Source organism: Tachysurus vachellii, chromosome 3, assembly GCF_030014155.1.
Source record: "Tachysurus vachellii isolate PV-2020 chromosome 3, HZAU_Pvac_v1, whole genome shotgun sequence".
NCBI classification, from domain to species: Eukaryota; Metazoa; Chordata; class Actinopteri; order Siluriformes; family Bagridae; genus Tachysurus; species Tachysurus vachellii.
In genome coordinates, this window is record NC_083462.1 from 29,205,802 (window position 1) to 29,232,669 (window position 26,868).

General features: G+C 37.4%; 1 protein-coding gene across 1 annotated transcript in view; it reads right to left on the minus strand.

The window, feature by feature from the left end:
* Positions 1–9,116: 9,116 nt before the first annotated feature.
* The window catches only part of adcy1a (adenylate cyclase 1a), a 43,552-nt gene continuing 25,800 nt past the window's right edge, over positions 9,117–26,868 (minus strand). The window contains exons 8-21 of the mRNA XM_060865112.1: positions 26,350–26,491; positions 25,811–25,966; positions 25,310–25,501; positions 23,554–23,651; positions 22,955–23,039; positions 22,633–22,722; positions 22,223–22,476; positions 21,851–21,977; positions 20,028–20,144; positions 16,740–16,886; positions 16,181–16,279; positions 13,602–13,716; positions 12,338–12,462; positions 9,117–12,260 (exon numbers count right to left, since the gene is read on the minus strand). Coding sequence (XP_060721095.1) covers positions 11,949–12,260; positions 12,338–12,462; positions 13,602–13,716; positions 16,181–16,279; positions 16,740–16,886; positions 20,028–20,144; positions 21,851–21,977; positions 22,223–22,476; positions 22,633–22,722; positions 22,955–23,039; positions 23,554–23,651; positions 25,310–25,501; positions 25,811–25,966; positions 26,350–26,491 — 2,059 coding nt within the window. The 3' untranslated portion in view covers positions 9,117–11,948. The remainder of the gene's footprint in view (positions 12,261–12,337; positions 12,463–13,601; positions 13,717–16,180; positions 16,280–16,739; positions 16,887–20,027; positions 20,145–21,850; positions 21,978–22,222; positions 22,477–22,632; positions 22,723–22,954; positions 23,040–23,553; positions 23,652–25,309; positions 25,502–25,810; positions 25,967–26,349; positions 26,492–26,868) is intronic.

Genomic DNA, 26,868 nt, shown 5'->3' on the forward strand with positions numbered 1-26,868 from the left:
TTGGTGCTACTAGCTTCAGATTCTTGAAAGGGCATGTTGCATATCCAGTCATTTATTTACGCAAACCTACAACAGTTTGTGATGTACTTCTGGGATGTAATGATTTCAACATACACAGGGCAACAACCTTTAGTCAGGTGTAGAAGCAACACAGTATAATAGCATTTCTTATGTTCTTCTGCTTGTTACAAGATGGAAAGCACAAATTGGGAAACATTTTGTACAGACATTCTTTAGTGTTTATATAAATAAAGTGTGCGAGTAGTCATTTTTCGTCATTCCTTTTTTTAATTTTTTAATTTTTTTTATTTAACAGGATACTGAGGGAGTTTTGTAATTCGGACTGCAGTTTTTTTTCTTTGTCTTTTATTGTTTATGCTCTTACACTGAAGTGTTTGTAGTAGAATCCCGTATCTGAATCAGGGGGTCTGCTTACAGAGACAAGCAAAACAATGAGTAACTTCAACTCTGAAATACTAAACTATCATCTCTAGGCACAAAAACACTGCAGAATAGCGATGACATCATTTATCAAATTCGTAGTCATTGCTGCCGGTTGTTGAAGAGGAAATCCATGTATGGGCTTGTATCTTTAACCAGGCAGTTTGAAAATGTCAAGAAGTATAAGCACTCTTTGGATATTTGTAAATATTGGATTGTTGCCCATGGGGTTAGATTTGATCTAACCTCGGGAGCAATAATCAATCTGAGCTGTAAGAGTTACAGAGCTGCATTATGGTGTCCCTAAGAGTTCAGTAGGAGTGTAATGCAATACCACTAACTTTTGTATCTCAGCCCGTCTTTGTTTAGTGATGGGAAGATCTGTATCTGGTTTTGAACCTAAATGCTTTGTAGTAATTATTAAATTTGAATCTGAATAAAGAAATTATTTTGAAGAAGCGATAAAACTGATATTAATAGGCAAAAACAAATAACAAAAATCATAAGATAATATTGCAGAAAAAGAAGAAGATATAGTTGCACTGGGAAGCAAGTATATCTTCTTCTTTTTCTGCAATATTATCTTCTGCTTTTTGTTATTTATTGTTACTATTACAGCAATAGCAGCTTAAAAATAGTTTAACTGATTAAATTTAGATTTTGGGTTTGCTGGACCTACTTTCAAAATGAAAGTTGAAGCTGGGGATTTCTCAAGTACCATCTGTTTATAAAGACTATGTGATCCAGAAAGACGCAAACAAAATAAATAAAAATAAATAAATAAATAAATAAATAAATAAAGGGGGAGGGGGGCACGGTGGCTTAGTGGTTAGCACGTTCGCCTCACACCTCCAGGGTCGGGGTTCGATTCCCGCCTCCACCTTTTGTGTGTGGAGTTTGCATGTTCTCCCCGTGCCTCGGGGGTTTCCTCCGGGTACTCCGGTTTCCTCCCCCGGTCCAAAGACATGCATGGTAGGTTGATTGGCATCTCTGACAAAATTGTCCCTAGTGTGTGATTGCGTGAGTGAATGAGTGTGTGTGTGTGCCCTGTGATGGGTTGGCACTCCGTCCAGGGTGTATCCTGCCTTGATGCCCGATGACGCCTGAGATAGGCACAGGCTCCCCGTGACCCGAGGTAGTTCGGATAAGCGGTAGAAGATGAATGAATGAATGAATGAATAAATAAATAAATAAATATGTTTATTTATTTTAATGTATTTTTTTGCATTTTATGTGTTCTCTTTAGTAGATTTAAGCTACTCAAATAAAATTCACATTAACAATTCACATCTGTAATTGTATCTGTTTATAAGCTTTACACTTTATTACATCCCTACGAAACACTAGTGATATATTTATTTATATACATTTGTTGCATATCAATAACACGGAACAAGATTTTGTAAAATGCATTGAGAGTTTCTAATAAAGCAAGGACTCAGTCTTTCAAGACTGCTAATATTTCCAATTTACACTTCAGTAAGATATAAATATATTCTGAACTAATCTATTTCAGATGTGTCAGAGGTAAAGTAGCACTTTGCATTTGTTTGAATCATGTAGATGTAGAAGTAGACGTCTTGCATAGACTGATATTTTATTAAAATCTCCTCACACAGAAAAACAAATAGCTGCGTAGTCATTTGTTTTACTTAAATACTTGATTATGCCTTCCCATAAATTAATAACAGAGACAATTCTGTCAGGTTAGGAGGAAATCAGCATCTTTTCAGCTTTATCCATTATTTCCACTGACTGAGTGCAATGCAGCTACTGAGGGATAGAATGCTTCCCTGTCAAAAATGCTTAATTATTTGAAGTGTGATGAATATTTATTTATAAGAAATGCTTTAAAACATTAAAAAAAAAAAAAAAAAAAAAATCAAGAAAAAAATCAAGAAAAAAATTTAAATATTCCACACCCAAACGTTCTATAAGGTTACACTTTCCTTCTGATGTAGTTTTAAAGTTACTGATGACAATGATAACACTTTTATCTTTCTTTTATCAAAATGTGCACATTCACACTACATACTGTATGGTACATTTGTATGGCAGAGTCCCATGGTTGATGTGAACCAGTGTGCACAGCTGGGCTTAAAACGATGCTATACCTGTCTTTCTCCAACCCTTGACACTGGCACACCCAGATCCTATACCTCAGATGACCTTGTTTTTCTACTAAAGAGTTACAGACAGTAGGTTAAGCCTTGTGGGAATTTCTGTAGCTCTCTGTTCACATCAGCAAACTGAACATCTTCAAACCTCTGGACATTATGTGTCATAACACTCTTTAACATGCTTATCGCAGTAAAGTTTTGGTTAGGGAAGGTTCTCTAAGGAAAGAGAAGGTTCTTTAATGGAGGGAGGGGAGGAATGGACTGTAAAAGAAACCAAATTAGTCAAAGCTGAGTTTTGTGGGGTCATAGTCAGATTCACAAAGAGAGGCAAGCACTGACACACATATACACACACAGGGCAACAGCCTGAAGCAGAAAAAACAGAGCAGTGATACTAACAAATCATACAGTTGCTGCTTTCCCCCTACCCCCATCTGAGGACACAAGGTTGTTGCCGTATAAGGCAATGTAAACTGCAAAAGACGTCCTTGTGTTTAACTGGAGAAGGCATCTGAGGACTGAAAAACACACACACACACACACACACACAGAAAGAAAGAGAGAGTCTATAGAAAAGCATTTCAGAATGCACAACACTGCAAACATTGAGGCTGATGAGCTCCCTACTGCAGAAGCCTACATCAGGTTCCTCTCCTGTTCTCCAGACAAGAACGGGAATCTGAGGCTACAGCGAGCGCGACAACTGGGCCGATTTGGAAGATATCACCTTGTCTTTTTCCAGTCTTAAAATATGTCTTATTTGAATTACTGTAGTCTTCCTGTCAACTTGAGCCAGTTTGACCATTCTTCCATTCATCTCATCACTAAGGCATTTCCACCTGAAAAACTGCATGTTTTTTGTTTTTTTCAGAACATCGTGCATAACACAAATGACTATAGTTTTGAAAATACCAGGAGATCAGTCAATTCCAGAGAGCTGAAATGCTCAAAGCAACAATCATCACATTTTTTTTTTCTGTCCTGAGGTATATATATATATATATATATATATATATATATATATATATATATATATATATATATATAGAGAGAGAGAGAGAGAGAGAGAGAGAGAGGGAGGGAGAGAGAGAGAGAGATGTTCTTTAAAAGTCAGCCATGGCTGAGGAAGCTAATGGGATTAGTTTATCCTAAAACACCCTGCCACACACACACACACACACACTTACTCTGTACTCACTATAACACATCTACTCAGGTGATGAGCTTAGTTTGGTGAGCCAAAAACAACATACTGCACACACATACACACGCATGTTAAGGAAGCAACTGTACTTTGTGACTGATTTCACATCGCAGCATGCATTTCCCTCTATTCTTGTATGCCTTTTTAATCCAGAGCTATACAAGTTTACTCTTCATATACTACAGTAAATGTTCAATAACAAAAGAGAGCCATGCTGTTACATGAAACTCAGCCTGTAATTCTCTGTGCATTATCATGTTATTATCACACATGCTGTCAATCAGGAATTAGATTCTCTACAGAAATGCTAGTTTATTAGTATTTTGTGTGTGCGCATGTGTGGGAAACACTTTTCACACACACTCCCATGCACAGGCATCCATTGTGTATGGCTTCCTCTGGCTCCTCTCGCCGGCTAGCTTGGAAGTGGCCAAATGAGAAATGTTTATTTGAGTAATGTTAAAATCCAGGCATGGCCAATGCTCATTCATATACATAAACACACACACACACTCAAACACACTCATTCTCTCTCTCTCTCTCTCTCTCTCTCTCTCTCTCTCTCTCTCTCTCTACACAATGGTGTGCAACAGTCATTCATGCACTCTCGCCTAACAAATGTTGGCACCAAACTTGTAAACACGACTTTCCTGAATCGGATTATTTCTTAGCCAACGTTGAAAAAAAGCGACTGGCACATGTAAATTGTTCATCAGCACTATTGCAGTTCCTTAATTTCCATAATGTCTTCAAGGACAATCTTCTACCATATAAATTATAAGGGTTTCAACCTCTGTATGTTAATTTACATTGCAAGTAATGTAACTATAGAAGAAAAACAATTATTACACAATTATTACACGATTATTACACCGTAGCACCGAGAATTTATGTCATAGCTGTGATGGAAAGCCCCATCTTTCCTCCCACACTGCTGTCTTTGTTTTTGCGTATTTACACTGACGCTGCTGTATGTCACTCCCTAACAGTCACCGTTGAGCAACTCTAACCGAAAATTCCTGTTAGCTTAGAGGACCCTGTTTTCCTCTACACTTGTTCCTGGTGATCCTGCTATGCTGTTAATGTATATTATTAATATTAATAGTCATATTATGATATGTATTGGATTGTGACCATGAATTGATGAGTGATTTATTTTTATTTTGTATGAGTGTTATGGTAAGATAAGAAACATCCAGTTACTTACAGGTTGCACCTCTCACCGTAAACATCGGCATTTTTATTTCCTTTTGTCTGCTGGTGGATTTTTGCAACTTTATAATTTAACAAACAGAAACTGAAATAAAATAACAACTAATATAATGTTAGGTGAAATAAAATTCACAGACAAAAATAAAGATTTACACACAGAAACATAAATATGTCAATATTCTTAATCATTTGTGTTACTTCTTTCAAAGACGGAACATCTGAAAAAACAACAACAACAACGACAACAACAAATATATATGTTAAATAAATAGATTAAAAAAAATAGTAAATTGCGCATCGATCATGCTAAATCACATTCGTTATTTTATATATATTTTAAAGTGAAAGCTATTAAGTAAAGCTATTGCACTCAATTGAAGTTATAATTAAATGTTATGAGGTTTATGTTTGATTATAAATGCATGCAAGTTATGGCTATAGTGTGTAACACTTGGTTGGTAGATACAGTAGAACACACACACACAAACATAAACTACACTAGGTTCACAACACAAACACCCATTTAAAAGAAGAGGTCATTCACCTCTACTTGGTTTGCACAACACCAAAATATGGAGTGTAGATTGGTTTTCATCTGTCAGAAGATATTGCTCAAAATATTGAATCACACTCTGTCATTAATAGAACACTCACAAACTGTAAACATGGCAATCACAAACAACTTTTTCCACTCTTGGGCAACACTTCTCCTGCCCTGATACTTGGCTTCAAAGCAAAGCGGCTAACAAAATATTTGTGCTTTGTAAATGCCAGTCATCTCTGTAGGTAAGGGGAAATCATTAGCCATGTCCAGACCTGAGGCCTGAGACAACACTCCTAAACACTCCTACGCTCTACTCATCTCCATGTGCACCACATATATACAAACACACACAGACACACTCACGTGGGATGAAAAGGAAGCACTTTACTGTTTCCAGTAAAAAAAAAAAACAATGATAAAGACAGAAAAGAATTGAAGGTTCTGTAAGTGAAAGATAATTAGACTTCATCTGTGCCCTATGGCAGATTTACTGCTTAGTTTCAGTTACATGATGATGGCATGGCTAATCCTTGTCTTGGGATTAGCCATACAGGCCCAGACCTGTCACTCTTACACAGTTCAAAGGAAAATTCCCTTTACCAGACCCTAATTTATTGTGCGTGTGTGTATGTGTATAGTGTATAGTGTGTGCGTGTGTATGTGTGTGTGTTTTTTACATAATACACAGCTTGTTTTTTTTTGTTGTTATAATGGATGAAAATAAACACTACAAGGTAACACCTAAGCATTAAAACATGTTCAGAGATTATAGTTATTGTCATGCTGTCATGACCAGAAGATTTTTTTTTTTTTTTTTTTTTTGTGTGTGTGTGTGTGTGTGTGTTTGCATGTGTGCCTTTTTTACTTTCTTATTTCTCACAGCATCCAAAACAGAATCGGATATTTTGTGTTCATTTCTTTCCTGTGGAAGAATGCAGTGTGCTAACACCAGCCTGATAAGAATCTGTATTTCGGGATCTGGGAAAGCTGGCTTCCGGCCGGAAAGCTGCATCAACGTACAGGAAAAAAGGAATGGGTACATTATTCCGGAACTGCAGCCTTCCAGTGACCTTCCATGTTCTCAAATGCCACAAACCTGGACATGCAAAAAAACAGACTCGTATTCAATTAAAGCTCATATTTTTAAAGCATTTACACAGTATGTATTTATGAAGATTATGAAGGTTTTACCACTAATTCTTCACATTTTTAATATGCCCTGTATTACATTCATAAAACAGGGATAAATTGATAAATAAAATTTCATGAGGTTGTAAAAACAAAGGCCCAAACATTACAGCAATTGATAAAGTCTAATTTCACTTTGATGCTGGCTGCTGCAGCAAAGCTTGGCAAATTACCCATAATCCTTCTTATCGCTATTTCCACTGCCACACGAGCCACACCATACTACTTACCCATGCTTAGTTTGGTTATTCATCTTAGGCAGGTAGTGTAGGTGCTGAGCCAAGATATACTAGTAGAGCTAAAAATAGTAAACACTAATGATTGATCAAAGTCAAACAGATTTCCAGATTAGTTTCTGGCTCAAGAAACTTTTTTTTTTTATTTTTAATTGAACTAAAATCTTCAGTAGCAGTGGCTATCTGCCAAAGTTTCTTGCTTATTCATTCAGGAATTGTAAAACGCAACAAAAGCATAGATAATTAGGAGACCAAAAGAGGAAGTCATTCCTGGAGTGGCCCTAAAAGATTTCAGATTTTCCATGAATCACAGGGAAGACGTGCTTAAATACATCTAAAGTAAAGTAAGAAAAATAACTGAGTTTCTTCCCTATGATCTGACTATAATCCATGAAAATTCATCTATCACTACAAATGATGCATCTGTCAAGTATCCATCCAGTAACTTCCAGATAACTTTTCCCCATTCATAAAGTCTCTCTCTCTCTCTCTCTCTCTCTCTCTCTCTCTCTCTCTCTCTCTCTCTCTCTCTCTCTCTCTCTCTCTCTCACACACACACACACACACACACACACACACACACACACTAGGTTCTGGTTTGTTGCTGAGCTGTGCTGTTCTATGGAGAAACACTAAGTAAGCAGATACCGTATTTATTTGGATATGCCCTAAGGAGTCTAATGCCCATAAACTAGCGGCATATCTTCCACAGGAACGAGTACGCTTGCACACTTACTGAGCACTTTGTTAGGGAACCTACCAACTCATGTAATTATCCAACTATCTAATCAGAGGCCTCACACCTCTCCAGGGGCAGGTCTCCATGACTGACAATGGTGATAAATATAAATGATAACCTGTGAACAGTGTCACAGCAGGCAGCACATTAACCACAGCTTATCAAAAACAACACAAGAATTCCCCCAAAGGCCTCTTCTGTCATTGTGGCATAAACTTGGCTTATATTTTACCTGGTTCATTAAAGGAGCAACAGGGTCATAGGCACCTAGTCATCTATGCACATGTTGATTGAAGGATAGTCTGGTGAAATCCTACAGAAGAGCTACTGTAGAAGGAAATTGCTGAAAATGTGAATACTGGCTAATGATAGAAAGGTCACACAACTTGATGCGTATTGGGCTGCATAGCTGCAAACAGGTCAGAGTGCTTATGCTGACCCCTTTCCATGACCAAAGGTGCCTACAAATGGGCATGTAAGAATCAGAACTGGATTGTATAGCAACGAAAGAGGATGGAATGGTCTGATGAATCATGTTTTCTTTTGGACTTGTGCGTAAGGGGGCCAGGATGCACGCTGAGAATAATTCAAAGATGGTCAGAGGCAGTGTGATGTTCTGGGCAGTGTTCTGCTTGGAAACATTGAGTACTGGCACACAAGAGGATGTTACTTTGATGCCTACCTAAACATTGCTCCAGACCAAGTACACCACTTCATAACAAGTCTGTTCCCTAATAGCAGTAACCTATTTCATTTGGATAGCGCTCCCTGCCACACTGCATAAATTGTTCAGGAATGGACTGAAGCACAATCTGACTTGACTTCGTATTCTCTAGATCTCAATCCGATCAAGCATCACTAGCATGTGCTGGACTAACAAGTCTGATCCATGGAGGCTCCACCTCACAATTTACAGCACTTGATGGATCTGCTGCTAACTTATGGTGAGAGATACAACATCACATCTTTGGAAGTCTTGTGGAGCATGGCCTTGACGGGTCAGAGCTATTTTAGCGGCACAATGAAAATTGACAAAATATGGGGCAGGTGGTTTTAATGTTATGGCTAATCAGTGTGTGTACTGTACATGCATTGCAAGTGACCATTTAAAGTGGCCCTGGTTATATGGCAGAAAAAGTCTATACAATAGACTATTCAATAAAATAGTTTTTCAATAAAAACTTTTCAATAAAAGTTTTATGTAGATATGTCAATGTATGACTAGGGTTATAGCTGTTGCTGGATGTGGTGCTCAAGTCTGGGACACTTGCTCAACTTGTTTTTCCTGAGGTCCAATGGTCACTTATTGTATACAATCACATACTCAAGGACACAGCTTTGACCACACAAACAGGGTGCAATGACACAGTGACACATGAAATACAGAAACACCCAAACAGACCGAACTCCAGCTTAGTCTGTCATTGTCATTTTATTCCAGAACAGTGCAAACACAAGTATAAAAGTTCTCAATATGAAATTTACATTCACATATATCAACATTGCAATAAATACATTGCAACCCCAAAATATAGCACATATATTTAAGGTTATAAGTAAAATACTTTCAGTTTACTCTGCAGTAGATTCCATACATGTAATATTTTAAACCCGTATCATATAAGAAAATATCTAATTAACATGAAAATCTAGGGTGTTTACTGTGAACATTTTATGCATTATTAAAGTTGTAATATTTAGCATGACAGTATATTAGGCCACCGTAGTTTATATATAGAAAATAGATCATTTTTCATGTGGCTACATTTGTTCGATCATAAACTCTGATCTAGGCATATTCAGAGATAAAATGAAGAGTTTGGTTTTTCTATGGTTTTTATATACATTTATCATAAAGAAAGATGAAATTATGTTGGATTGCTCAGTTTTATTTTGATTTTAAAACCTTCACTTTTGGGATGAACACATGTTGTTGACTACAAGAAGTGCAACAATGCTCAAAGTGTAATTTTGTGTCCACTTATATGCTTATAGAACCTTGTTTTATGTCACTAAGTAACCCATAAATGTATCACTAATGGATATTCAAGAAAATATACTTCTCCAAACCCCAGAAGACACCCAACATCGAAACATCTAACCCCAACATTTTACAGGAAGCCATAACTGTACTTCTGATGGATCGAGCGCTTATAAAACTGTATTATTTTAAAAAGTTGAATCAAACACAATATCACAAAATTGTGCTACAATATAACACTGGAATTGATATGTTGGTAACAAAATGTGTTGGCACAAAGGAATACACCCAAACCAACAACCCCTGGATAGAAGGCAGTCACCTCAAGAGCCAAAAAAGGCAGCGATGCTACAAAACTCCCAAGCTTTCTCCAACACTTCACAGCACCATGCATGGAGAAAAAAAAGCAGACAAGCTGTCAATAAAGGTTTGAGACCATAAACACAGAAAAAATGAACAAAAGGCCACTCTTCTACATTCATGCCGTGCAACTAAAAGCCTTTTCTAAATAGTTACCCATTACATGTTTCACCCTTTTTTGTTCAGGTTTTTGCATTAGTCATGCATTAGAGTCACATTGCAATTAGCAAAAAGAACAAGACAAGGTAGAACTGTGGCATGCGAAGAGGGACATGCAGAACAGCAAGCTTGAAGCCAACTTCATTCTCTAGGCATATTTGGAGAAATATCAAAGTTACAGTAACATTTCACCAAGAAATGAAAAAAATATCTAGTAAAATAAATATTAAATACTAACTGATCCAATCAAATACACTTTATGCCCAAGAAACCAAAATGTCAGAGGCCCTTTTTATACCCTGAATGCATGGAAATCCATATATTCTGAGTATGTATGACAGCAACCACCACTATTTAAATCCAATGTAGTTTTTTTTCTATGCTAGCACTCCTTCTTCTGCAAGCACAAGTCTAAATCCCCTTGCCACCAGCACTAGCAAGATCCAGCTGAGCATTAGCCTACTTAGAAACTCTGAATAGAACAAATATCACAACTGTTTCCACAAATAAGAACAAGCCATGTGAGCTATTTTCAAACTTATAAAAAGCTGCTTATTATCCCCAGTAGACACTTAAGTTTCTTGCAGCTGATATCGTACATTTTATTCTTTATTAACAGCTAAGCCACTGCTTCACATACTGATTTCACACGTACTGTTCTGGATTCTGGGAACACACCAACACCTTTAGCGTGTAAGATGTATATTCAAGTCAAAAGCTTGTTCCGTGTTTATGTTTGTGTCAGACACAAAATCTTCGTCATAGTAAAAGGTCAAAGAGCAGCAGGAAGTGTACACTGACGTCAAGAATGTTCCTACTCCGAACACCAGTGTGTAAGCGTTAGCAGCTTTACTTTACTGATGCTTGGAACCCACGTCTTATCCTATTGTTAATGGTAACAGGACAATATTTACAAGATCATCTGTTCAGTCACTTATTCCATCAGTTCACTCGAAAAGGCAACAAGAAATACTTTGAAGGATACAAATCAGAGATTGAATTTTTTTTCTACATCAAGACAGGTTGTGAATTGCCTCACATTTTCATAAACTTACCACAGACTAAACAGAACACCAACAGGATTTTCTTCCCTCGTCATACCATGGGCATTGATTGGTTTCATAGTTGGAACTATGTTCCTATAAATACTCTCCCTGCCAGTTTTACACATGCTAACTCAAACACACACACATTTAAAATACAGCGCTGTTTAAATGATAACTGTTTGGTCCCCACTGCATACACGTGCTTTGAATGGTTAATGCCATGGCATTAATTTCCTACCATTAGTTATTATTTTCATAGGCAAACATACACACAAACTCACACACAGCGGAGTGTGTGTAGCTCCTTTGTTGGTGTGAAGCTGCCATTATGGTAAAACACATGCTCCTCTTTTGGAGCCCCTGATATCTAGCTAGACTGAGGAAGACTCGTTAAATCAAACACACACACACACGCACACACACGCACACACACAAACACACAAATAGACAAATCTGCTCTTTATGTTTGTATTTGTGTGGGGAGGTGGGTTATTCTCTGCATGAGAGATTTAAATGTCTGTCTCTCATCTCGTTTAAACATCACAGTCACCCTGTGGATTTCTGGTTTCTCCGTCATGCATCGCTCTCATTTTTGTTCTCAAGTGTTTCGGTGCCAGTGTTTTCTTCTGTGTCCTCCTTCACCACCTCATTCCTTCATGTCTCACTCCCCTTATATTCACAGACTGGTTGGTTGCCATAGATAATGCCTCCTCATCAGTCACACCTCCATCTCCACATCTACAGAGACAGAGGGCAGGTAAAGGATGCTGCTTTTTGAGGAGGTGGGACCAGGCCCAACATTCTGTGCTTTGACCCCATAACTGCTCGCAGTGGGGGCGTGGCTCAAATTGGTCTGGATACAGGGGCTTTCCCGGTGCTCCAGGCTCTGGGAGCAGGATTGGAGAGGGCCTTCATCAGACAAGCTCTCTAGGAAGTAGGTAAGCATTTGACCTTTGCCTTTCACACTGACCTGACCACGGCATAGGAAGCGGTACTGGCCAGAGAGGAGGCGGAAGACGTCCTCAGTCACCTACCAAAACAGCACTGGATTGTGTTTTAACGCTTTATATTTGAATTTCAACATATTTAAGGGTTTATGTATTTTACCTGGATTTTGCCTTGTACTCCAGTGCTGTCCATCCTGCTGGCCACATTCACTGTGTTTCCCCAGATGTCATACTGAGGTCTTCGGGCTCCAATAACTCCTGCAACCACTGGACCTACATTAATGCCTGATCAAACACAATCACAATGAACTAATAAATTAAGTTTATTTTCATATTTTTAGGTTACTGAGTTTAGAGTTAGTATGGTGTATGTGTGTTTTATGTGTGTGTGTGTGAGAGAGAGAGAGACAGAGAGAGAGAGAGAGAGAGAGAGAGAGACAGAGAGAGAGACAGAGAGAGAGAGAGAGAGACAGAGAGAGAGACAGAGAGAGAGATGTTGAAGAGTCATAAATGTTTATGGATATTTCTGAGAAGATGTGAGCAGAGGAAAAACGTCAGCAAATGAATGTGTGTATTGTTGTATGTATCCTGCAGATGTTCTTAGGATGTCCTGTGCATGGCCAGTATAGTTCTCCTACACACATACCACACATACACATTCACACATATGTCTTTGTTTTATATACCATATTGGTAAAAAAAAAAAAAACCCTGACAATTTGGGTTGTCAGACCAAATATTGACTTTATAGAATTTTTTTTGTGTATAAACATTTAATATAGAATTTCTTTCTATTGCATGGATAAAACCAGAAAAAAAATCAGGAGTAACCCATCCTTGCCTCAAAGAAGTCAATAACTCAAATACAGTAATTACCCTTTACAACAAGCAGAAAAGCATCTCAGAAGCAAACCGCATCAGATTTCAGGAGTGTTGAGTGTTCTTCTGCTGTTGTACCACATCCATTGCAAGGTTCAATGCTTTGTGCATGCTAAGATGCTTTACTGCTCACCACAGTTGTAATAGCCTTCCTGGATGCTCAAACCAATCTGCTCATTTTCCTGCACCATTCTGTGTAAACTCAAAAGACTGTTGAAATCCCTAGAGATTTGTTGAGAATGTTGAAACTCTCTGTAGTTTATGAAATACTTAAACCATAGATTTATGTATTTTGTAAAATACTCAAACCCATCTGGTACCAACAGCCATACCCTGTCCAATGACACAAATCCTGTATCTGCTTGATTATTTGCATTGTTCTCCTGCCACATGATTAGATAACTACATGAATGTGCAGGGGTACCGGTGTCCTAATAAAGTCTCTCTCTCTCTCCATCTCTCTCTCTCTCTCTCTCTCTCTCTCCATCTTTCTCTCTCTCACACACACATATGCATTGCTTATTCAAGAGTGTTGATTTACTCACCCACACGAAGCACAAAGTCATTGTATGACTGGTAGTTTATCGCATCTAGAACTCTGAACATCTCTATTGCGAAGTCGGCCACTGTGCATAAATGTTCAGAAATGGACTTCTTGGCCTTTCAGGGGGAGACAGAATACAATATAGACTTAAGTTTACATTAGATACACTTTGATACACTGAAAGCTATTCTACAGTTTTAAAGTGTCATTTAAAAATGGTTTATAGTGATTTAGTTTTCTAAGCAAGTATTTTATGGGATATTATTAGATCTAACACTGCCCTTTATCAGGCTTGCTCTTTTTATTAAAGAACATTAACCACTAGCAACTATTAAGTATTTATTATGACACAAATAAGAAAGTCATATAATTACTTTAATGAGGACTTAATCAATAAAATGCCAAGATACTATAATTAGAGGTGTGTCACAAATCGTACACTTATGCACAGTTTGACTAGTTTGTCCAAAACTAAAAACTTCAACAAGAAGAAGTGTACTTCAAGTAGCCGGATGATGCACTTTTTTCAATAAAATAATGAAGTGTAGAATGTAGGACACTTCACATACTCGATATTATGTAGAAGAAGATGGGTGGAGCTACCAGACAATGAGGATGAACAAGAATATAATTTCAAGAAGGCCAGTGTCATGTTGTGTGATTTATTTTATAACATTTAAAAATTTACTTATTCTGCTAAAATAGCATTTGATGGATGTACGTACACACATATATACACACAGTTGCGCTCAAAAGTTTGCATACCTTGAGACAATTTGTAAGATATGCTCCATTTTTTTTATAAAAACATGAGCAAGAAGACAAAACAAATTTATTTTATTTCTTATAGGAAGTTAATATGTAAGGCATAACAGAATGGCACAACTGTCAAACAAAGCATAACAAAAAAGAAAATAAGGAAATGATCCCTGTTCAAAACTTTGCATAACTTTAGTTCTTTATATCATGTATTGCCCTATTAGCATCAATGATGGCATGCAGTCTTTTGTAATAATTGTGCATGAAGTCCTTAATTCTCTCAAGTGGTTTCTCTGCCCATTCCTCCAGTTCCTGTGCATTTTTTATTGGTATTGCACAAACTGCACTTTTGAGATCTCCCCAAAGTGGCCCAGTGATGCTGAGGTCAGGAGACTATGATGGCCTCCTCAGAACCTTCAACTTTTTCTGCTATAGCCATTGGAGAGTCAACCTTGCTTTGTGTTTTGAATCATCGTCATGTTGGAACATCCAAGAGCGCACCATGTGCAGCTTTCATGCTGTAGAATGGTTCCCTGTGCCAAAATATAAGAGATCCATAATATATATATATATATATATATATATATATACATATATATATATATATATATATATATATATATATATATATATATATATATATATATATATATATATATACACATATACACACACACGTGTATATATATATATATATATATAACTCTATGTGCTGTCTAGTGTACTGAAGGCAGACCTTTTTATGGCAAGGCGCAGTAACGGCTTTCTCCTGGAAATCATGCAGGTTATTTGTGTTCAAGTACCTCTTTATTGTGCTCCTTGAAACTACAACACCACTTTTTATCCAGAGCAGAAAGTATTTCTCTCTAAGTTGTTTGTGGGTATTTCTTTGCATAGTTAAACAATTCTTCTGGCAGTAGTCGATGAAATTTCTTGGTCTACCTGACTGAGGCTTAGTATCAACATAACCTCTTATTTTCCACCTCTTTATCAGAGTTTGAACAGTACTGACTGGAATTTTCAAGTGTTAAGATAGTTCTTAACAAGTTCAACTACCGCAGGTCCATTGGCAGTTCTTTCGACTTCCCCTTGGTGCAGTATCCAGCCAAATCAGTGCATCACCTCACGAGCTGAGAAACTCACTGACTATTTATACACAGACACAAATCACAATTGCAATGAGTCACAGGTGTGGAACCTTCCCTTTAATAGCCGTTTAAACCTCTGTGTGTCAACCTGTGTGTTTATAATGTGGCCAAGCATTCAAGGATATGTAAACTTTTGATTAGGGTTGTTTGGTTTTAAAAAGGAGTCGTGTGAGAAATAATGACAACATGTGACCACTATCCGTAAATAAGAAAAAACTCTTTTGCATTATCAGTCATATTTTCCAAATAAATGGCAATGTTTATTTGTAACTTTGTTTAATTGTATAATTATGTAACCTAGTGAACCAGCATTAATGTATCCAATGATAGAGATTTAAGCACTTATGTACGTCGCTCTAGATAAGGGTGTCTGCCAAATGCTGTAAATGTAAATGTAAATGTTTAACAATTTCTTTCTGGGTATGCAAACATTTGAGCACAACTGTATATATAGAGGATACAGTATGTTAATCAATAACAAGCAAAAAAATCTAGCTAAATGTTCCTGGGTACTACACTGTCCATAAATAATTGGCATTTCAGATACGATTGATCAGAAATTGAGTTCATACTTGGGATGTGTTACTGAAGTATTATTTCATGCTTGGTTTTCCTTAAGTTCTGCTTCTCATTTATTTGCTCATTCATAGACAAAGACGCATACTTTGAGTACCTTAGATCCAGTGGTAGGTACAAGGCCCACTGCTGCCATGTAAGTGCTGCCTATAGTTTTAATCTTCTCAATATCCTTATAGCACTCCTTATCCAGCAGCTACAGAGAGAAAGAGAGAAGAAGAAAGAGAAGCAACTAAGCAACTCTAGAAATGTCTCAAATAACTGAAAGTCGGTATGAATTAACTTTGTATACATAAATATAGTTTTATATTTTCTTTTCTGCAGAAAATGCATATTTTTGAACGCTTTATATATATATATATATATATATATATATATATATATATATATATATATATATATATATATATATATATAAAATTTTATTTTATTTTTTTTTTATCTTAAACAGATATTACAAATCTCCAAACATTTTACAATTGAAAAGAGCAGCGTAAAGTATTATAATGACTATATATGAAAATGACACTATATTCACTGCTGCATCACTGACAATTGTCAAAGTAGGTCTTTGTCTATTATCCCTAAGATGTCAAGCTTTTAAAAAAATGTGGACACTGTACAAGAGGGCTCAAGGGAGACTGAGGGATACTCACTGCATCAAAGTCTGCGATGATCTCATTAAGGAGCCGCAAACACTCTACACCCATGTTGTTTCCATCCAGCTCGATGTAGAAGTCGTTAAAATTTGGGATGGAGGCAAACAGGACACCCACCTGAGAGTAGGACTGATAGTACAGGTCCTGTGACAGACAGGGAACAGGAAGTACTGACTTATATACAGTAACAGTAGTCATTTTGTGCTCTAGTATAGTTCCAGGTGAAGGTGAAGCAATTATATTTTTAGAATAAAAAAATTCACAATAAATTAGTAGATCAGTTGGGTCTGTGTGCGTGTATGTGTGTGTGTGTGTGTGTGTAGTCCTATGGGAAGAGTGCATGTGTGTTTGTGTGATCAAAAAATTCCAGGATGTTTGTTGACATCATTTCCTGTGAAAAGGCATAGAGATCAATAGAAACTAGCAGCACTAATATTAACCCTTCAGTTATACCAAGGAGCCTATAGATTACTACAGAAAAAGGAAACCAATTACAGTACACCTTTAATGTTCAGACTTTGGTATGGCACTTAAATTTAGCAAAGCAAATACACTAATGACAAATGACACATTTACACAACCATAACACAGCAGAATCTGTATTAACCTTTCACCTAATAACACCTGCAAGCACTTCAACATCACTACACAGTGGAGACATGGGGAACTGCAGCAGCATAAAGGTGTGATAGAAAACCTGGGATACAAAATTAAAGAGGCAGAAAGAATTTTTTCAATCAAATATAAAAGTATTAGTTAATATTTATTTGAAATTTGTCAATTTCTGAATAGCCACTAAAATTAGGACGCGTGTTCACTTTATAGAAGTCCCATGGTCACATCTGGCTTGGTCACCCTATCATTTTCTCATGACTAAATATTCCTTGTATTCAGCCAAAAAGCCTAAGGACGGAGGATGTGAGTCTCAAGCAGGGTGGGTGTAAGAAAATATCTGAAAATTTGGTTTATAAAATGGTAAGTTCTTCCTTCTGGGATGAAGAAAAATGTCCCCATCTGAAATCTTAGATGAACACTATGGTTCCAACTCATTCACAACACAGCATAATTTGTTGCTCTGGCAACAAGGAATGCTTCTTTCCACAATGTAAGGAGATCGAGGTGGTGAATCGGCTGTGTTTCCCATGCCCTTTCATAAAACCTCTGCCTTGACGAACATCCTCAAGACGAACTTCCTCAGCCCATAATGTCAGGGCCCTTTCTACTTGGCAGCCGGAATATAATAACATATATAACATAATACAGAGCCACTGTTTCTTTCTTGAGGCTGAAGCAAATTCTCCCACAATAAGTGTCTCGAGGTTTCTTGCAGGGTAAATATGTTTTGAACCACATTTTTACTGGAAGTTGGATCAAGAAGATGGAGAAGTGGAGAACCTCCTGGAATGAAAACAAAGACTGGGACCAACAATTGAGTCAGTTTCTCTTGTTTGAGAGACCCAATTCCCTGAACACAGTTTATCATAAATAATAGTTGAGAAAGGTTCCCAATGGTATGATCCTAGCTCCTTGGTGACATGGTTCCTCAATGTATGTAGGTATACACTAATACTAGGTATTAGTGTTCCAGAGGAAGTCTGAGAGGGGTGTGAGCAAAGAGGGAGGGAATGCAAGCAAAAAGGCGCATGTCCTGCTGTTCCTCCTTCCTCCTGCCAAGGCCACACAAACTGTACGTTGCTTTGTTTTTCAAGACACACCCAATCCTAAATAAGCTGCACAAACCCTGACCAATAAGTTCCCAAGATTAGTGGGTGGGTAACATGAGGGTCCAACCGCCACTTTGTTTAATGCATGTGACCCTTGTATTCAATTCTGAGAACCGCCGGAGGATATACGTTTAGATATCTATCTAAAAATATCACCTTCATCTTGTAGCAAAACACAGTAACAATACAAATCTTGAATCACGTGCTGGAAGATCATAGACTGTGTGCAATTGACTAAGACCTGATTCATACTGTACATGACAGGAAATGTGAATGCAGGCATACGCCAACACAATTTTCTGCTTGCTATATATACTTTTTAGTTTTTAAGTGAAGAAGTGAGAGTTCCAGTATACTGTAGATTAACAAAAACAGTGGATTGTCTCACGTTAAATGAACTTCCCAATGACTAAAAAAAGACTTTTTCGCGTCAAGCCGAGAACGCTGACTGATTTTACAGTGATACTGAATTCTTGTGAATTTTATCCCTGCCAAATGTACTTACTAACTCCTGCATGTTTTCTTCTTCATGATTTTTCTGTCCACTGAATCTGCTCAACTGCTTTCAAGACTTATTTCAAGATTTTCTGCTGCAATACACTTCTTGCTGATCTCAGTTTATATGCTTTTTCTCCCCTAGAGAATTCAGAATAATGAAGCCTGGCTGGTTTGTACAAAAATAAAAAAGCACTGCGCTTTTCATAAGCACATTCCACACATTAAAGAGCACTGCACCATTTTGTCTCCGCACCTTGATCCAGAACTACATAGTGGCCTGTCAAATCAGGAAGCCTTGTATGTCTGTTTCTAAAGTCAAATGATGCCCAAAATGCAATAAATTGCTGTTTCATTGGTCTGGCTCTTTAGAGTGTAGTGATTTCTTTTTTCCACCTACTCCACCCTAGCACTAGATTAGCATTTGTTTTTAGTCTTCCATGTTACTAGTCTTTATAAATTTGGTATATCATTTGTATTGCTTCAACTGTTGAGAGTCTATACTAAATGACTTAATACAAATGTAAACAACAGACTTGAACACAGATAAACACACAGAAGTGTAGCGCTGTTTTGACTCTAAATGTTGACTTGTGTTGTATACAAATGGTCGATCATTGTAAATTTGCAACTGAAAGGCTCAAACAACAAAGCTATGTTTGTTATTCCAAGGCCTGATGAGTCAAAGCACAGTCATAGTATTTACCCTGTTTTGACTGAAATGATCAGATGGCTGCTTCCTGTCCTGTGAGGAACCAGGGACATTTAAACAGATCTGTGCTAATGTACGGTACTAGTCATTGGGTGATACTTTTAGACAAAATTATTTGGTAAAAAGCATTTTTTTTTTTAAATTCTGTAATAACAAGAAAACCTTTAGTTGTAATGGAGTTATGTTGAAATGCTGAAAGTGATTGTATATTATAATATAACAGCTAGGCAAAAATAATATTAGGTATATACAGTAAATTGCCTCTGTAAATTGCTCCGAACTAAGTTGAGACATCAGGGGTGTGAATGAGTGGGATAAAGTGTGAAACTGTTTCTGCAGAGAGTGCATTCAGACCATGTTGCGTGGGTTGGATAGGAGAAAGTGCTGGGCCACATGAGCAGGGAGCAGGTTAAACAGAATCCTCTTATTGTCCAGTTTCACTCTCTCCATGTCATCTCTTTCCTCTTCAGCCTGGAAATCACACACACACACACACACACACACACACACACACAAATAAAGCAATAAAGTATGTGTAAATTAGAGTGTGAATGATGTCTACATTTTCACACAGAAGCATTATCACATTTATGTTGATTACACTTAAAATCTTTTAACAGAATACAGAATACCACAGAAGTATGTAAACTTGATACTATATTGGCAGAAAATGGGAGAGAGAGAGAGAGAGAGAGAGAGAGAGAGAGAGAGAGAGAGTAGGTGTGTGTGCCTGGTGTTAGAAAGTGAGCGTGCATTTTTAAAGCTCTTTTCATGCTCCACCAGGGGGCACTGTTCAACTGTGAACTTTATGAATCATCAACACGACATTTGTCCATGTTTATTTATTATGGCAAAGTATATTAGATGATATCTAGCTGAAAAGTTGGCTCAGGTTTAGTTAATGTGCTAGGTATTAATATATCACTTAACTAATCTGGATTACATCATTTGAATAGAGTAGAAATTGTAATTAGTAGTATACTTATTACAACCATCAATTTTCTGTATTGCTTATCCTACACAGGGTCATGGGGTACCTGGACCTTATGTCAGGCAACCACCTAGATGGGGTACCAAGCCATATGAGGCACAATCAAACACACACACAAACACACACACACAGGGACGAAACTGGAAAACCCAGACTAAACCCCAGGTAGCACATGCAAACCTTTGGTGAAGTTGATCTAGATATCCCAGGTAATATTATTCAGTGCTGGGATTGACAGTAAAAAAAGTAGCTAGCAAGTTGTGATTAGAGCATCTAAGTTGCAATGCACAAGGGATCTTTGAAGTGAGTAACTCAACAGATGTGAAAACAAACGCGAATAATGTTTATGTAGCTTCCTGATGTTTAAGTTAATGTTAATTCTTCTGTTAATTTTAAAACTTAAGGTCTGACTGTTTTTAGCAATCAGTATCAAAAAAAAGATTTGTCTCTTTCTTTTAGCACTTTTTGTAAATATCATAACAACAATAACATATAAATAAATATAATCATATTTTCTGCATTTCCTATGTGATTCCACATTACTGCTGATCTTAAATCATTCCATCTTTTTTTCAGGATCCTATTACATTTCCTGTGTATTCTACTAAAGCCTGTCAGCAATTCAAGATGATTTGTATTAATCAACTGGACTGACAACATGTTCTCTATTATTTATGCAACAAATAACAAGCTGGAGATTTTTTCATAGCTAGTGGAGATCACATTGCTTTTCTACACCAGTGGTCTAATGACGGCTTCTTCAGTTGGGGATTAATGCCCAGCTAAAGTGATGGATTTATCAAGTTTGAACATCTGTTGTGAGATCTTAAAACTGTCTTTAAAAAGCTAAGAGCCACAGGATCAAGTGAACAGCTGGAGGAATTTAAAAATGAAATGACTTTGGATTCAAAATTAACTGCTGCAAAGTTTCAAGTAATACACTTTTAATGACTATGCCATTTGGATGGAGAAAAGAAACTGACTTGTGGTTATGATAAATTTGAGACAATCTTTGAGACAATCTTTAGACTGATTGTTTACACACACTCGATAAGCGGTAGAAAATGAGTGAGAGTGAGTGAGTGAGAGTTTACACACACACACACACACACGCACACACACGCACACACACACAAACACACGCACACGCGCACACACACACACGCATACATACATACACACATACCTGTGTGGCCCATAGATAGTCAAGTCTGAGTTTGAGGTCTTGTTGTCTGAAGTGGAGTATCATTGCACCAGAGAAGAGGAGCATGGCCAGAACAGGATCATACCCATGTATGTGAAAGAACCCTCCTCTACACACAAAGACACCCAAACATACTTATTGACTTGGATGTGACGTAACACAGTGTTTGTATTTTATTAAAACTCGCTATTATTATTTTCAATAGATTATGGTATAAGAGTATGTTATAACCATTATCTATATGTCTATCTGTATGAGTTATAACAGTGTGAAACACTTGTTAAAATCTAATGTTATCATTTCGTTAGGCATGTGTAAGCACTGTTTTGATGTTATCGTTGCACGCCTGCTCACCCCACAGCCTGCCGGTAGCCGCTGGTCTCCATGACAACGGTATGGAGGACGTTGAGGAGAAGAAGCAAGAGAATCTTGGGTAGTGATGAAACACGCAGGTATAGAGCCACAGACAGGGATGCCATCACGCAAGACAAGAACACATATGGAGTGTATTTACACACACCTGTGCCCACTGCCGTGCCATTCACTATGACAACTGTGATAATGGAGATGCTGGAGTTGGCCTCCCATGACCATGGCATGCATGTCACCTGTAAAGCAGAGCGCAGCAAGCCTCCACACCTTGTTTTTTTTTTCTTAATTTCAGCCAATAAAATATGTTCCAAAGTTTGAGAAAATAAAGAACAGGTCATATTACCTTATAAAAACAAGAAAAATGGGCTTTGTGTGTGCAGATGTACACTCACCACACAGCCCTGCGTCACAGAATACGTCAGAAGGACCAGAAAACCACACAGAACCGTCCTAATCTGCAGAGTGAGACAGTCTGGAGAGCACTACAGAAAGATGGAGGGATTAATGTTAAGGAAAAAAGTAAGGAATTAGGATTAGGAACGCATTTTATCAGATAATTAGGAATTGATTATTTAAACTACAATTTGCTTAGGAGATTAAAAGGCTAAAAGTCACAGCATCCAGAAATTCTATTCTTTTACTGTTTCATTCTACATTCTATTCTTTTTTTTAAATGTTTTTTCAGTAATAGCTGTCTGTGTTAATTTATCTTACCTGTATGTGAGTGACGTGAAGATACATTACGCTCACCATATGAAAACAGATACAAACAACCAGCAAAATAACAATCACCAGACCTCTATAAAGTGAGTGAGAGAGAGAGAGAGATAGGGAGAGAGTAGGGAGAGAGAGAGAGAGAGAGAGAGAGAGAGAGAGAGAGAGAGAGAGAAAATTACTGTGTATATAGTGTGAATATGTTATTATAGCAAATTCAACAAAAAAATAAATCAAATTTAATTAACAAATCCACAGAAATTATATAAAAAAATGAATATTACCTGGAAAAGAATAAAAATAAAAGTGAAATAAATTCCCTCTTAAAAAACAAACAAGCATTAAATTAAATAAGTGCCAGTTTAAAGGAGAATAACTGTGTAAATTGTGAAAAAGAATGAGATGTGGTATTACTTTGAAAGTAGGATATATAATTTGCACAGCAGTTACTGACAGATCAAATTACTAAAATTAGTTTTTTAACTAATGAAGGTTACCAAAACCAAAAAAGAAAAAAATAATAATAATAATTAAAAAAAAAACAATTATTAAACTAGTAGTGTAGTTGTGAGTGTGGTAGTTCTGTGTGTGTTACATACTGAGGTATAATCAGAAAATAGACGAGAGCGAAGAGTGAAGTGAGGATGAGAGAGATCACCACAGCACTGATAAAGCCATCATCATAAACCTGCTGATACTGAGAGAGAGAGAGAGAGAGAGAGAGAGAGAGAGAGGGAGAGAGAGGGAGAGAAAGGGAGAGAGAGGGAGAGAGAGGGAGAGAGGGAGAGAGAGGGAGAGAGGGAGAGAGAGCGCAGTGGGTATTCTAGAATCCGAAAAGCAATTTCACAATAATTTCTTCTGTCTTCAGTATTATTTTTTCTGAATATATGACCCATTCTTATGATGGATGATGGTTAAATCCACATGAGAGAGAGAAGCTCACTACAGTCTACCAGCAGCCTGACACTGAGGTGAACATGAGCTCGCTGAATGATGCCTTCTCTTCATTAGTGCTGAAAACTAGCATCTGTCTCCCTGCTGCAATATATACGCATTGTCATTACTCTCCTGCTGAGGCTGGGGAACGCCAGCATTCCCTAATGCCAGAGAGAGAACGTGTGTGTGTGTGTGTGTGTGTGGGCACAATCTTCAGACATCCCAGAACTGTTACAGTTGCCCCCGTTCTTTAGGTGGGTGGGTCCCTTATGACAGTACAGTAGGAGGTGAGAAGAAGAGATTGAGGGAAACAGAGAAAAAAGGGAAAGAAGAGCGAGAAAGAGAGAGAGAGAGAGAGAGAGAGAGAGAGAGCGAGAGAGAGAGAGAGAGGGGGGAGTAAATGTGGGGGTGAGAGGTGGATGAAAGTGAGAAGAGACAAAGAGTCACGAAGCACAAGAGAACAATGTGGGGGATGCAGTTTGTGTGTGTGTGTCTGTGTGTGTGTGTGTGTGTGTGTGTCTGTGTGTGTGTGTGTGTTTGTGTGTGTGTGTGTCTGTGTGTGTGTGTGTGTGTGATTTGATATCTCTGAACATAAGTTTAGCTCTAATCATTAAACAAGAAACTGTACAAATGTCAAATGTCAAATTTAAGTTCATTTATTAAGCCAGGGCCTAAATGATGATGCTACCACCCCCATGTCTCACAGCTAGGATGGTGTTCTTTGGATTAATGGTTTCACCCTTTGTTCATAATGCTTAGTTATGGTTATTATGATCAAACAGTAAAATATTAGTTTAATCACAGATTTTAGGACATAGGAGGATTAACAAATGTCATATAAACTGTTACCATTAAAAAAAAGAATTGAGATGAAATAAGTTCTACTTTAATGGGAAAAAAACAGCTGTCAACAGACTAGTGTCATTCTGGGAGTATTTTGAACTGACACAAAGCTGAGCTGTAGCTCATAATCAGTCAAATCGAAAACAATTAAAAATGAACATGATTTTTTTGTGAATATAAATCTTTCGAACTTTGAAAGAAATGATCCAGGACAGACACTAACACTTTGTGTTTTTTATTTTTTAATATCTATTTCTCGAGCTCATCATTTAAAGAAATAAATAAATAAATAAATAAACAAACAAACAAACAAATAAAATAAAATAAAAACAAATAAAAATTGCAAATAAAATCATGCTGATCAATAGGAAGAAAAATTGTAGAAAAAAAAGCTTACAGAGTATTTAAACCACACCAAAACTACCTAAACATATACTGAATTTCTTTAGGAGTTGAATAAATACATTTAATACTGAAATGTTATGTGTGTCTCAGGAGGTTATACAGCGAGAAGCCACATCAGATGTGTATACATGTAATTGTAAATGTATTGTCTGTGGTTATGATTGTACCCACCGTTCTTTCTCTTTCTCTGCTCCTGTAGGTCAGAGTGATGTAATTGAGATCCGCAGTTTCTGATTCAGTTTGTCGAGCTTCGATCAGTCTTCCAATGTAGCGGTTCACACGTGTGCCGGGTGAGTTATGCGCTACTCCTGAGAATGAGGTGCGGTTGCGTAGCTTCTCTGATGCTGTGCGTAGAGCTCGTCTCTGTAGTGATTAATGCAGTCAGTCAGTATCGACCATCGTACGTGAAACTGTGAAAATTCGAATTATTTTTCTCTAAGTCATTTTATCTATGAGATGATTTAAGGCTACTGTATACAAGAAACAATAATCAATCCTACAGTTGCATGCATACACACAATGGATACACACAATCCATTAGTGGGCCTCTGTGAATGGACCATTTCCTCAATTAAGCCATTTCAAGAGGACTTAAGAGGAACACAAGTTTTACTGCTAATCCACACTCACATGCAAATGTCATTATAAAAGTATACATCTGTAAACACGCACCTTATCATCATCCTCGCAGGTCATGACATTGGAGAAAGGAATCTCAGCCTTAAACATCTTCCTACAGTGCATGAGCTGCACCAGCAGGTAGCAGACCGTCTTAAACTTCATCTTCTTTGCTGGCTTTATATCAGACAGAATCAAGCCAGGAAAAATCTGGATTAAAAAGGGAAAGAAAGGGAGCAAAAGCTTCTTTTTTTTCAGTTTTATGTGAAAGAAAAGTCTAAATGTGAAAAAAAGGAATAAAGTAAATATCAGTACTTCTAATAATTAGAATGACAAGAAAGAAGCATAAGTGTCTGCGACTATAAAAATAAACCACAACATAAAAGCTTATCAGTAGGTCTTTATTTTCAGGAACAAAAGCCTGAGGTCATTTGCATGAGCCACTAACTACAGTATGTGTGTGTGTGTGTGTGTCTGTGTGTTTCACATAAATTAAACATCTTCCTTGATTTTTGAGGTGATTTTCATCTGAATAATGCAAGTGTGTGCATTGCAGAGGCATGATTGTACACATATGTACATGTGAGTCTTACCTTGCGTCTGTGAGAGGGCACAATAAAAAAGGTCTCGATGGCATGTTTGCTGAGGAAGGCATGTCTCTCGTGCCCATAGCCTGGCTCCACCTCATAATCTCCATTCAGACATTCAAGAGTGGCTTTGGTAATATGAACCTTACTGTGGAGGAGACATACGGAACATTCAAAAAACATCTTTTGCAATTTTCGGTTTCAATTTTGTATGAATGTTTACAAAATACAAGACAATACAGTAGTGCCAGTAATACAGTAGTACAATAGAACCTGGAGTCTATGCCTGTGGACTCCGAGCGCAAGGCAGGAGAAACCCTGGTCAGTGTTCATGCACAATCTCACACCCATTCAGGTTCATTAAAGGCTATTGAGATATGTCAATCTGGCTACAACATGTGAGGTTGGACTGGGGGAGAAAACCTGAGTACCCAGAAGAAACCCCCAATGCACATGCAAGCTTTAAGCATTTATGGTGGAAGTAGGAATCAAACCCACAACCCTGGAGGTGTAAAACAATCATGT